The sequence below is a fragment of the Colletotrichum navitas genome (assembly GCF_030913465.1).
Source record: "Colletotrichum navitas strain CBS 125086 chromosome Unknown LY79scaffold_19, whole genome shotgun sequence".
Taxonomy (NCBI): domain Eukaryota; kingdom Fungi; phylum Ascomycota; class Sordariomycetes; order Glomerellales; family Glomerellaceae; genus Colletotrichum; species Colletotrichum navitas.
Window position 1 is genome coordinate 529019 of NW_026850565.1, and position 14392 is coordinate 543410.

The 14392-nt window shown below is 36.7% G+C and overlaps 3 protein-coding genes across 3 annotated transcripts; 2 read left to right on the forward strand and 1 right to left on the reverse strand.

Moving 5' to 3' along the window:
* Positions 1 to 252: 252 nt before the first annotated feature.
* LY79DRAFT_589153 (major facilitator superfamily transporter) lies at positions 253 to 2078 on the forward strand (the record flags this gene model as incomplete). The annotated part of the gene is given in 3 exon segments (XM_060561003.1): positions 253 to 593; positions 653 to 675; positions 688 to 2078. 3 exon segments carry the CDS (start codon positions 253 to 255, stop codon positions 2076 to 2078), a joined length of 1755 nt encoding a protein of 584 aa, XP_060415820.1.
* An 868-nt stretch (positions 2079 to 2946) lies between these two features.
* LY79DRAFT_512248 (cytochrome P450) lies at positions 2947 to 4573 on the forward strand (the record flags this gene model as incomplete). Its single annotated transcript, XM_060554351.1, has 2 exons — positions 2947 to 4075; positions 4149 to 4573. 2 exons carry the CDS (start codon positions 2947 to 2949, stop codon positions 4571 to 4573), a joined length of 1554 nt encoding a protein of 517 aa, XP_060415821.1.
* Positions 4574 to 5061: 488 nt separating this feature from the next.
* Positions 5062 to 6153, reverse strand: LY79DRAFT_658319 (zinc-binding dehydrogenase; the record flags this gene model as incomplete). The annotated part of the gene is made up of 2 exons (XM_060562721.1): positions 5388 to 6153; positions 5062 to 5271 (listed from the first exon to the last, which is right to left on the reverse strand). Exons 1-2 carry the CDS (start codon positions 6138 to 6140, stop codon positions 5062 to 5064), a joined length of 963 nt encoding a protein of 320 aa, XP_060415822.1. The 5' UTR covers positions 6141 to 6153.
* Between the last annotated feature and the right edge of the window lie 8239 nt (positions 6154 to 14392).

The following is a 14392-nucleotide window of genomic DNA, read 5'->3' on the forward strand; positions in this document are numbered from 1 at the left end:
CCGTGGATCACTGGAAATGAACCTTGATGGCAAGTGATCGTCAATTCTGATCGTAGACTCTGTGATGGTTGACTATAATATAAGTTCGGTCAACCTCCAGACACCGCAAAAGGAGTGACCACCTCCATGGTACCGAACAAACGAGTCATTTTTTGGGAGAACATTTAGTACTAATGAGACCTCTGTTCATTCCAGAGCTATTTACAGTCTCACATGTTCACCAAGATTCTTGACAGTCTACAACTGGCCACAATGATGAGCACCCAACAAGAAGCCGTTCCCCCACAACCAGCTGTTGAAGACATGGAAAAAGTCCCAGGTAATAGCAGCGACAGCATTCATACCCAGATGTGCGACGTCACACAAAGTGGAGAGTCGTCGATGCAGCCTCCCGTAGCCGAAGAGCCCGCTCAAGGTGACAACGTTTTCAAGATGGACTTGTCATTTTGGGCCGTCATAGCGACTCTTTGCTTCACAAGTCTGCTGGGTTCGTTTGAGAATGCTGTCATCTCAACTTCAATGCCGTACATGACCAGAGAGCTGGGTATCGGGTCAAATTACGTATGGATTACCAACGGATTCTTCGTTGCAAGGCAAGACAACCCGTGGCTATCTAAAGCTTAAAACTAGATGTTCTAATTGCTCGATACAGCGCCGCCGTTCAGCCTCTTTTCGGTCAGATAGCAGATGTGTTTGGACGACGAAGACTGACGCTGTTCATTGTTGCCACGCACACCCTTGGCAGCGGCATTTGTGGTGGAGCGAAGAACGGCGCCACACTTTTCGCGGGCCGGGCTATTCAAGGTATCGGTAGCGGCGGCATCAACATGATTGTCGAAGTCATCATATCAGACCTCGTACCTCTCCGGCAACGAGGCTACTTTATGTCTCTTGTGCTTCTCGTTTATGCCCTTGGATTTGGCACAGGTCCCCTCATCGGCGGTGGCCTTTCCCAACATGCGGGTTGGCGCTGGGTCTTTTGGATGAATCTTCCGATCGGAGGCACTTCACTCTGCCTTCTCTACCTGCTTCTCCGTGTCAAGGACGATAAGACACTCCCGCTGGGCGACAAGATAAAGAACATCGACTACATCGGCAACATACTGATCATCGGGTCCACGGTCTCTGTGTTATATGCACTCACACAGGTAGGGTCTTCGGATCCCTGGGGTTCCTGGCAGGTCCTCGTACCCTTGTTGATAGGTTTCGGAGGCTTCGCTGCATTCATCTGTTTTGAGGCATCCCGCTTCTGCCCCCATCCTGTGGTTCCCCTGAGATTCTTCAAGGATCGTACCAGAATGGCCATATATACGAACACTCTGACCACATCCATTATCGGCTACTGGATGATCTTCTTCCGCCCTCTTTATTTCCAGGCTGTACTGTTATCCACCCCAACAGTGGCCGGGGCTCAGATGATGCCTAGCGCTCTTGGGTCACTTTTGGTGGCGTCAGGAGCATCTGCTGCAGTCTCGTGGATCGGCCGGTACAAGATTTTCCACAACGTTGGCTTTGGTGTACTCACCTTGGGACTCGGTCTACATGTACTTCTGGACAGTCACTCTAGCCCCGTCCGCTGGGTCTTGTTCCAGATTCTTACCGGCAGCAGCATCGGCTTGTGTCTAAACACGTTGTTGCCAGCGCTTCAGGCAACTCTTCCGGAAAGCGACGTTGCAGCCGCTACTGGCACATGGGCATTCTTGCGGAGTTTTGGAAACGTTTGGGGCATAGCGATACCCGTGACGGTCTTCAATGATCGTTTCCTGCGACTGGCCGGAGACATCACAGACGATAAGATTCGCAGTGAGTTCTCGGGTGGGCATGCGTACGAGCTAGGAACTCGCGAAGTCCTGTCTCGTCTTGACCCTGTTACCCAAAGTCAGGTGATTAGTGTGTATGTACGTTCACTTCAAGTAGTGTGGATTGTTGCGGCCGCCTTCGCAGGTATCGGGTTTTTGTCGTCTCTTTTTGAGAAAGAAATCCAACTGCGCACGAAACTCGATACCAAGTACGGTATGCAGGACAAGGAAAAGAAGGTTCCAAATGCGGAAGAGGGAATCAAAGAACAAGAAGCGTAGGGTAAATCACAGCATCAATCTACGTCGCGTTCATTATCCTGGTGCTAACAGATAAGAATATTTCTCATAATATGTAAGATATATGTCGATGTCATAGAACATTGCCTCACTTCGAAGAGTGTAAAATATTTGATTACTCATGGGTTCTGCAAGGAGTTGAGAGAGGAAATCTTTATGTGATTGTGATCCATCTCTATAGAGCAGAAGCTTTACACCAGCGATAAAAAGAAGCCGTTCCGGCTTCAAGACAAATAAAGATGATTATTCCGTACCGACTAGCTATTGTATCAAGGCCAGAATACAGGCATTCCGACACTAGTATGTACTGTTCTGCTGACTGCAGATGCGCAATATAAACTGTCTAGCCGGCTTGACGGACTTAAGTACGCGCCGCGCGCGCCAGCGTTGTGTGACCTTAACACGCAGGCACAAACCGACTGAGAGACCTGGGTAGGTGTTGCGTTCTCCGCCACAGGGAAACTTACATTTCATGTGTACGTTTCATGTTCTGGAAGCTTATGACGATCGATCGGCATAAAGCTGACTTGCGCGTAGCTTTGTATTGTGCCCGCACAAGCCCGCTAGAAAGCTTCAGCACACCCTCAATGACTCGAGAGATTCGGCATCATGAAGGTCTATTGAAGCCTCTGGTCTTGGCAACTTTGTCAAAAGTTAGTTTCAGCAATTCCCGTACGCTATGCCAATGTGTTCCGGGCTTGTTGCCCACTACCCAGCTAATAGAAAGGCCCTTGGCCATTCCGCGCGTCCCTGTTTATGATACGACATTTTTCAGGAAACATTGCTGCTCTCTTAGCAAGACTACATTGAATACGTTACCCATCGCAATAAATAGCATAGGCCCATCGTCATGGCTTCACTCCATGCGCAAACAGTCATTGTCTATCTCATCACCCTGATTTCAATCCACACAGTTATCTCCAAGCTACGTGCTTATTACCGCGGACGACGGTTTAGTCGGCAACATGGCTGCCTCCCTCCGATAAAGGCGCCGATCCGAGACCCTATCATGGGTATCGACAACACGCTCAGCAACATGCGAGCAATTCGCGAGCACCGCAGCCTGAAGCATTTTGAAGACCGATTCTACTCCATAGGCGAAACCTATAGCACTAAGCTCCTCTTTGGCGTTCCTATCGTTATCACCATGGACCCGGAAAACATCAAGGCTATTCTTAACACCAACTTCAACGACTTCGCCCTTGCGCCTTTCCGGGAGCCAGCGCTGGGGCACCTCCTTGGCGATGGCATCTTTGTGACAGATAGCGAGAAGTGGCGGTCTTCGAGGGCGCTGCTAAGGCCCAACTTTGCGCGTGAACAGGTCGCTGACCTGGATATGCTGGAGGCTCACGTCCAAACGTTGTTTAAACTGCTCCCGCAGGATGGAGTCACGCCCATCGACCTGCAAGAGAACTTCTTCCGCTTCACGCTCGACACGGCCACCGAGTTCCTCTTCGGTCAATGCGTCCACAGCCAAAGCCGGCATCTTAACAAAAGTCAGGGCACGGATAGTCTGGAAGCCCAGTTCGAGAACTCGATGTTCATTGTGCAAAAAGAAGCCGCAAATATCATCGGGCTCGGTCCCCTTGCAAGGATTGCGCGCATCAAGTCGCAAAAGCACGTGGATATTGTGTTCCGTTACGTTGACCGGTTAGTCGAGAGGGCTCTCGCGTTCCGCAAAAGCTACGATGAAGCTGGGCAAGAGAACAATGTCACGGGAGAGAAGACAAAGTATTTCTTCCTGCAGGAACTGGCAAAGCAGACAACTGATAAAATACGGATGCGTCATGAGGTGTTAAATATGCTCTTGGCTGGGCGAGACACTACGGCCAGTGTTCTCGGGAATCTCTTCTTCATGTTAGGAAAGAATCCTGATGTGTTGTCCAAGCTGAGTCGCGAGGTCGATGGTTTGAACGGTGAATTGCCGTCGTATTCATCTTTGAGGGATATGCCATATCTCAGGGCGTGCCTGCGCGAATGTAAGCCTTTCCAGGTTCATATCTATTTACAGCCACGTCATAAGGACATTAACTAACACCCTGGTTAAATTAGCGCTACGACTTCATCCTCCAGTTCCGGCCAGCACACGCATCGCTACTACTGATACATTCCTCCCGAGGGGCGGTGGTCCCGACGGGAAAAGTCCTGTATACGTGGCCAAAGGTAGCTGCGCAGGGTGGTCTATCTGGGCTCTGCACCGGAGAAAGGATATTTATGGGCCAGATGCAGATCAATTTCGCCCAGAGCGTTGGGAGAACCTTCGAGTCACTTGGGAGTATCTCCCGTTCAACGGCGGTCCACGCATATGCCTTGGCCAGCAGTATGCTTTGACCGAGATCTCCTACCTCACAGTCAGACTTTTGCAAAAGTTTTCAAAGTTAGAAGGCTTAGACCCGGGGGAGTGGCAGGAACAACTTGGCCTGACTGCTTGTAACAGACTGGGGTGTCGAATGATACTTACACCTAGGACTTCCTAGGTGATGCCCGCGTGTAATAAAACTACGAAAGTAATAGATTCGTTTTATACAACTAGAATATGAGTCTAAAACTCCTCTATCTATTCAATCGGGCATTCAGCATTTGCTATTCTCATAACAGCACATCCGAGAAAACATCGGACCGGCTGTCTCGATTTGAGCTGGAAATCGCCTTTAAGTGACGTTGAAGAAAATCGTTACGCCGGACGGTCTCTCACCAAGGAGACCATAGTTCTATAGACGCCATAGTGGAAACACTAGGCTGTTACTGACGTGATAAGCAACGATAAAGCCAGTATTGAGGGCAGCCTGTGGGCAACCTTTGACGCGATTGTCCGCCAATTGCGCATCAACCCAGAGCTTCAAGACCGTTGTCTTCGCGGCCGCGTAGGTCTATAAGTCCCTGAGATAGCCCAGTGGGTCTCCGTTCCGTTTCTTCGCTGAGCGGTTGGCGATATCTCAAGTTCTTGACACTAACGACCTTAGATTTACTTAATCTTTAGTATTGACTTGCCAAAGTTCTTGCCGTTAAACATGCCAATAAATCCATCTGGAGCGTTATCAATATCCTCGGTAACCGCTAGCTTAGCTTTCACACTGCCGTCGGAAAGCCATTTCTGCATGTTTTCCTGGTGCTCGTCAAAATGCGCCGGGCCGAACTTAGGAGTAAAGACAATAAAGCCCTCCATGGTGATATTCTTCGCAATTATTAGTCCCAAGCCTCTAACTCCCTGCTGCTTCGCGGGCGGGACGTTATAGTCCGCAATCTGTAATATATTAGCTCCTACTTCCCATATTCAAAGTAGACACTTACCATGCCGCAGGAGACAACACGCCCCTCGAAGTTCATACAGGTAAGAGCCGCCTCTAGATGATCTCCGCCAACATTATCAAAGTAGATGTCGATGCCGTTGGGTGCTAACTCGGGGAGAGCATCCCTAGGTTCATCCTTCTTGTAGTTGAAGCCGGTATCAAAGCCGAGTTCCTTGATGAACTTGAGCTTCTCATCCGAACCCACAGACCCGATGACAGTAAGGCCCTTCCGCTTAGCAATCTGCCCAACTACCTGTCCTACAGCGCCAGCAGCAGAGCTGATAAAGATAGTCTCACCCTTCTTAGGCTGTCCAATCTTATGCAGGCCAGACCAGGCAGTTAATCCTGACATTCCAAGAGGGCCAAGGAAGAGTGCCAGGTCTAAGTTGTACGGGTTCTGGACCTTGCGCACCTCCTCTAGGCGTGTCAAGCAGGCGTACTCGGCGATAGGTGTGTTGGCAAGGACTAGATCGCCTTCACAAAAGCTAGGGGCTTTACTCTTCAAGACCTTGCTGATAGTGTGGTTGAAAATCGGGCCGTTAAGCTCAAACGCAGGCTGATATGACTTGATCCTGGCGTTCCTCATGCGGCCGCGTTGGTATGGATCAAAGGACGCATAAATCACCTCAACGACTATGCCGCCCTCAGGAACGTTGTCGAGGTCAATTGGGCGGTCCTCGACGGTTATGTGCTCCCCTGCGACAGGCAGGGCAGCAGGAATCTTCTTGAAAACGAACGTCTTGTTTGGCGTCATTGTGAACTGTTCGAACCCTTTTTCGTAAATTTCGAGGGAATAGATTGTGAACGTCGTAAGCAGTGTGATGTTTGACAGGTCGTGAAATTACAGGACCACGAAGATGATATATAATATTAAGCATCCTTCTGAAACCACATTGACGTCGTTGTACGAAAAGCCAATCGCGCCAAGGTTGGAATCATCAGGAACTTACTCTCGAAACAAATACAGTCACAATAAGGCCCTACTTGATCTTACTGTTCCAAATTCTCGGTAATTGCTGCCTAACCGCGACCGGGACATCGAAATCCGATTACACGTCCATGCTCTCGTATTCGGAACTTTGGTAAAGTTTGTTCTCAAAGTAAGAAAGTTGTTGGTAACACCAAGGGATAGGTTAATACAGTTAACTATATATATCAGTGGTAATTAATAAATAATAGGGGTAACTATAGTTCTCTATTATATATAAAGAAAAGAAGAATAATTATTATAAGTTAGTTAGTTAAATAACTAACTTATTGCTTATAAATCCTTAGAGAATCTATGGCTAAATATCTAAGGATTTACTAGTAATAAGTTATTAAGGTTAACCTAATAACTCTAATATTTATCTACAATAGTTAATATTATAACACTAGTAACTTTCTATAGTGCTAGAAATCCCCTATTATTTATATCTAAAAGAATAGCTAAAAAACGTAATAAAAACAGGAAGCTAAAAAGTATTTAATACTTTTTGCTTATATAGTCTATTATATATAAGAAACCTATCTATTTATCTATATCTCTAACTACCTATTACTAACTAGCTTCTTTAATATATTATTTAGTAATAACTTTATAAATCTATCTACTAGGTTATTACTACTATAAATCTACTATATCTTAAAAATCTTATAGTGTTTATATAACTAGTAAAAGGCTATAATATCTATTATAAGTTACTGTTAGTTTTCACTAGCTAATTAATAGGATCCTGTATCTTATAAGATTATAAAGGTTAAGAAAAGGTAGTTAAATTTATAGTTATTAATAGTTTACTAGTTAACTAGGTAAAGTAGAAGCATAAGTGTAGTAGTACCCTTGCGTATAGGCAAAGGTAGAGGATTCTACTAGTAGGTAGTGTATTATATAACCTACTGCCTCTAGCTGTATTACCTATATACTAACACTAGTAACTTTCTTGTGTAGTAAAAGTCACTAGTGCTCCTATTTCTTCTAAAAAGCCTAAAAACGTAATAAAAATAAGAAGAGCAAAAGTATTACACTTTTTATAGTTATATACTACTATAAATTTATTTATCTATTTACCTAGCAAAGGTAGGCTTACACTATCTTATTTAGGTATATTTCTCTTTAGCTATAGCTATTAGAGGTATATACTTACGTTAAATAGATTTAACTACTATTAATCTATATAGTTTATATAACCTATTTCCTCCTCTAAGTGTCTATTATCCTATATCCTATTATTCCTATTGTTTCCTATTATATTTATATAACTTATCCCTTTATCTATATCTTTACCTTATTATAAGAGATAAGACTCTTAAGTGCTTAGTTTAGTAAGGACTTTATAAACCTATTAGTAGAGTTATTATTACTATAGATCTATTATACCTTAAAGAGCTTATGTTACTTATATAATTATTATAGTACTATAATATTAATTATTAAGTGCTTTTTATAAGTAGTACCTAACTTCACTAGGCACTTATATAGTAAGTATAAGTTAGTGTAGGCAATAGTAAGGATTAATAGGTTACTAAGCTTGTTTACTACTATTACAATAATTATAGAGAGAGTATACACTATATTAACGCCTACGACTATACTATAGACTTCTAACATAAGAATACTTTATATTACTTATTTAGATTTAGTTAATAAAAAATAGAGGATATTACTATAGAAAGTAAACTTACCTTATTAGTTATTAACCTCTTTATTAGTAAAAAGGATAATAAATCTTAACTATAAAGTTAAGTTATAATTATTAGTAAAAGATCTATTAATAAACATAAAAAGCTTTACGTTAAGTAGATTAAAGGGAACAAAGGTAAGGCTATAGTTAAGCGTATTTATCTACTACTAGATTCTTTAGTTAAGTTATTAAATAGCTTTACTATTTAGCTTCTTGTACTAAGCTATAGTAGACAGGTTAAAGTATACTTTAGGCTAGTAAATAAAAGTAATATATATGCCTTAAGCGTACTACTAGACGTAGTCTTACTAGGCTATAGGTAATTTCTTATTAATAAGTCTTAGCTTTATACCCTAGCCCTTCTAGTAAAGTGTAATAAAGGTGTCTTTAGCTAAAGTTAACAAGATAATTCCTCTGTTAAATACTAAAGGTTTATTCTCTATAAGTAAAATTTTCTCTTTTATAAAGAGCTTTACTTTAGTAAGCTTATTATCTTTATAGTTAAAGAAATTAACACTAATTAGGCTAATTATATTATCTATTTATATCCTAATTATTATAAAGTTAGGGTTTTTTATAGATAAAAGGAGTAGGCATAGGTTATATAAAGTAGTAACTATATTAAGCTTTTTATAATAGTAGTAGTTATAGGTTGCCTACTAATAAGTACTTACTTTAGTAAGGCTATATAATAGCTTTATTACCTTTATAATAGTGCCTTAAGGGTAATAATTATAGATTTAAAGGGGAAGTTATATATAGATAGCGTAGTTAAGTTATAAAGTTAACTATATATAGGCCTATATTATATCTTATAGCTATATTACCTTGCTGTTAGCTATAAGGGAAAAGGTAAGCGCAAGAATTATACGCTAGCTAGCTCTCTAAATTATAGGTAACTAAACTAGTAAGGTTTCTTTACTATTATTACTATAACCTTATACTATAAGTTATAATTTCTTGTATAGCTTATTATTCTTGCCTTTAACTTTATTAATAAGGTAAAATTTAAAGACATAGCCCTAGTAAATAGAAGGATTATATATAATAATCTTAAATATACTATAGTTAATAAGGCCTTAGATCTTGCTTTTGCCTAACTGTTTAAAGGGCTTACTAGGTATAGTAATAACGCCTTAGTTATATAGTTATTGTATAAGTACTAGGTCTACTTCCTCTTTAGCCAAGAGGAAGGCACTAAAGGGTTTATCTATTTTCTATAGTAGTATATTAACTAGGGTCTTGTGTAGTTACCTATAAGTACACTATAGAGGAGAAGAGGTTACTGTTTAGATAGGTTTTCCTGTTCTTATAGTAATAATAATAGTATCCTCTATACGTTTACTAGTATAGTTAGTATCTATAGGTTAGTTAGGTTAAGGATTTATATTAGTAGGCTTATCTATTTCCTTCTTAGTGTAGTAAGGTTTAACTAAGGTAGAATAAAAGTTATATAGGCTATTAATATTAATAGTGTAATCCTTACTATTAATAAATAGTAGGTAGTATAGGCTAGACTATCTACTTTTCTTATACTATACTTATACCTTACTATCTAACAGTAGGTCCTTAATAGCAGAGGTATCTAGGCTATTATATACCTTAAGTGCCTTATAAACTTAGTATATTATATAGCTCTTATAGAGGTTATTAGTAGCCTTCTAGATAACAGCTGCCTATTAGATAATATTAGGTAAAAGGGCAAAGTTAGTAGTTATATAAGGGTAAGCACTAAATACTAAGAGGGTTAATATAAGGCTATTAGGGCCTATAGTGTTATTAACTACCTTAACTATACTCTAAAGGATAAATTTATAGTTAGTAGTTAAGTACTCTTTATGTATAATTTTATAGGCCTATTAAAGCACTATATAGTATTATTTAACCTTTTTAACGCTATAGTGCGCCTTAATAGGGATAATCTTGACTTTAACGCCTATTACATAGGCTTTACATAAAAATTTAGTTATAGTAAAATTCTTGCCTATGTTAGTAATAATCTAGTCTAGAGGTCCTTAGTAGACGTTAATTTAGTAGTAACAAAGTGCCTTCTATATAGTCTTTATAGAAATATTATAAAGAAAGTATACTATGTTAAAGGCAGTTATAGTATTAATAATATAAAGAACTAGTTAGTTACCTTTAAGGTATATAATATTAATAATAACCTTATAGTTAAAAGAGTAGTTATTACACAAGGTAAATTTAAATTATAAAGGTGCCTTCCTATAGAGCTAGTAGTAATAGTAGTATTTAGTTAAGTGCTTAATAGCCTTAACCTTAACCTTATAACTAGCCTTATAAAGAACCTTATAAAGACAGTAGACTAATAAGTGCCTAAATTATTAGTAAAGTTATTATAACTCTATGTTAGTTAAGTAGTAACTAGTAAGGCTGTATTTAGGTAGGCTAAGAAGTATCTATAGATACCCCTATTTTTATATAACTAGTACTATAATGTTGCCTTATTAAAGGGTATTTATAAGGTTATTAAAGTAAATAAGTAGTTAATCTATATCTACTAGGTAAAGTAAGAAAGGTGTATTTATAGGTATTATATAAAAGGTAATAGGCCTAAATAGTGTACTAACTATAATAGTGCCCTTTAAGTAAATAGTGTTACTACTACTAAACTAGATCTTTACTTAGCTAGCGGTAGCTATATTAATAGTTACTAACAGTTAGATCTACTACAACGTAGTTACTTATAAGTAACTAGCAGTAGAGAAGGTTACTGCGCCTATATTAGGCAAAATACCTTAAAAAGTGCCTAATAAGTAATAATTTAATATAAAAGAGGTAGCTAGATCTAATAATACTATACTAAGGTTATTCTTTATTAACTAGTAATAGATAGCTTAGTTAGCTAGGCTAAAGGCAAGCTTATTACTACTAAAGGTAGTACTACTAAAGAATATAGTAGAGGTATAAAAGGTATTACCTTCTAGTTTATCTTTACTGCTTTTAAGAGTGTAGTTGCCTTAAAGGTAGTAACTAAGGTCTTTATTATTATCTTTATTATCTTCTTCTTCCTATAGGTAACTACCTTTATAGTTAGCAAGAAAGGTTTAATATATAGTTAGTAAAGAGTCCTTTACTTAGTAGTTATTTTTAAATTATTAATATACCTTATGTTACTTATTAGTAGTGTATTTTATTAACTAATAACTAGGCTTATAGTAGACATAGTACTTCTTAGTATTATAGTTACTATTGTTATTACTATAATAGTTACTATTACTATAGTTATTACTAAACTACTAATTATACCCTTAGCTATAGTAGGTGTAGTTAACCTAGTATTAATTATTAGGGTCTACTTAGTACTAGTTAACCTTGTTGTTATATTTTATTATAGTACTTACTAATAACTACAGTTAGTTATAGACTTCTTCTAATATAGGCACTAGATTAAATAGGTATAATTTATACTTATAAACTCTAGAGTAAGTATTTAATAGCTAGGATTAAAGGACTTTATTATTATAGTAGCTATTAAGTAACACTTACTAGATAAGGTTAAGTTTATTAATAAGTTTCTTAAGTACCTTAAGCTTGCTCTTCTTAGGGTTATTATATATAACGTAGTGAAAGGTAGTATCTTACTACTTAGTAAGGTATATCTAAATAGCTTAGGGCTCTTAAAGTAAGCTCTTATTTAGGTAACTATAGTAGTAAGGTCTTAGATATTCTTACTGCTAATTTAGGTAAAATAAAAGGTAAAAGCCTTGCCCTTAAGTATTAACAAGAAGGCTAATACTATTTAGTGTTTCTTAATACTAATTTTACTATAGTTATTATAGAATAAGTTTAACTTAATATTAAATATATTATATATCTTGCTAGTATACTTAGATTTATTAGTAATAATCTTAGTTAAGGTACCTAATTACTAAGGAGAAGGATAGTTACTAATAGCGTTGTTCTTAATTAGTAGTAGCTATCCTATGCCTTAGGGTTCTATAAGATTAGTGTATAAGCAAGTAAAAAGTTCCTACTGTAATTATTAATAGGCAGAGAAAAATAATAGACTATTACCTTGTTAAAATAGTCCCTATGTTATATTATATAAGGGAAGCAGTAAATCTTATATAGATTAAGTCTACTGTAGTAATACTAGGGTTTACTGCTTTTACTAATATAACTTTTATACTTATTTATTAAGTTAGGCCTATATTATTACTAGTTATTACTTAAGGTTTATAAATATTACTAGGCTCTATTTAGTTATATAGGCAACAGGTTACTATTACTATTTTTACTTATACTACTCTAGGCTAATATAATTACGTTAGATATTATTTAGGAAGCTATTATATATTTTAATAAGCCTATTAAATATTACTAACTTATACTATACCTTTTTAACTTCTTTATCTATCTAAACGTAAAACTTGTTATTATTAATAATAGTAACAAGGTATAGGGTAATTTGTTAATAGTCTTTAGGTATAAAGACGCCTTAGTTAAGAAGGAAGTTATAAAAAATCAATAGTAGTGTTTTACTAGTGGCGCTAAAGAGGGCTTTGTCCTATCTATTAAAGTGACATTAAAAGTCCCTCTAGAGCTTATAACCTATAAGGGCGTATTTAGCCTATTTAGCTATATAGTAGGTAAAGTAGAAGTAAATAGTAGGAGGGTCTTGTTTATTAAGAAGGATTTCTTAGCTATACTTCTTATAGTTAATGTATCTTGTTATAAAGGTAGGCACCTTAGGATACAAAGTACTACTAGATTAACTTATTATAAGGTTAGTTATTAAGGTTAATTAGTAGTAATTACTATATAACTTTTGTAGCAGTAATTAAGTAGTAAGTTTCTTCTTAATGTAACTTATACTTATAAGTCTAGACAGTGCTAGGTTAGTTTTATATATATAAGGTAGATAAGGATAGTTTTCTAAAAGGGTAAATATAAAGATAAAGAGGAAAGTTAAATAAGGTAGTAATTACTACTACTTAAGTGTCTCTTCTTAATAGCGCTATAGTTAGCGTAGAAGAGATTCTTGCTTATTAAAGAGGTTCTAATAGCGTAATAGACGCTATAGTGTTTCTTATAGAGGTAAAGTAGCCTTAATAATACTTAACTTAGTTAGTAGTCTACTAGGTTATAGTAGGCTAAGTAAACTTCTGTAATAGTAAGCCTTGTTAATTACTAGTTATTAGTAATAATTAACTATTAATTAATATTAGTTTTTACTAGCTAATTAATAGGATCCTATATCTTATAAGATTACAAAGGTTAAGAAAAGGTAGTTAAATTTATAGTTATTAATAGTTTACTAGTTAACTAGGTAAAGTAGGAGCATAAGTGTAGTAGCACCCTTGTGTATAGGCAAAGGTAGGGGATTCTACTAGTAGGCAGTGTATTATATGACCTACTGCCTCTGGCTATATCACCTATATGCTAACAGTTACTTCTCTTTTATAGTACTAAGCTTTATAAAGCACTTATAAAGCAAGTATAAGTTAGTGTAGAGTATTATAGGTATTTATAGTAGCTTAAGGTAGTTAGTAATTATTATAAGAGTAGTACTAATTATATAGGTAACATTAGTACTAGTAATTATCCTATAGACCTTAGAGGTAAGCATACTATATATAACTCTTTTATACTTTATTAAACTAAAGTAGATAATATTACTAGTTAATTTAAAGCTTTTACTGTTAGTAATAGGTTACTTAATAATTTATTTATTAGTAAAGACTATAATAAAGCTAAGTTAGAAGGTAAGGTTATAGTTATTTATAAATAAGCTATTAATAAATATAAAGAGCTTAGTAATTATAAGGTTAATTAGTAAGAATTATAGGCTATAGTTAAGGTTATTAATTTACTATTTAATTTAGTAGTTTAGTGCTTTAATCTCCTCTACTATAGGTAATTAGTGTTAGGTAGTAACTAAATAGTTAAAGTAAGCTTTAGGTTAATAAATAAAAGTAATATATATACTATAGGTATATTACTAGACATAATCTTACTAAGTAGTAGGTAATTTCTTATTAATAAGTTAAAGCTTTTTACCTTAGCTTTTCTAGTAAAAGGTAAGCTTACTATTAGTAGTAATAGATAATATACTACTATTAAAAATAATAAAGTTATTAGCTATAAGTAACTGCTTAGGTTTTACTATAAAAGTAGCCTTCTTAAGCTTTTTCTCTTTATAGGTAGAGAATTTACTGTCTATAAGGCTAATTATATTATCTATTTATATACTAATTAATCTAAAGTTATTATTATTAGGTAATAATATTAATAGGCAAAGGTTAAAGGTTAATAAATCTATCTAGAGATTCTCTCTATAATAGTAGTTATATATTACCTACTAGTAGGTTCCTACTCT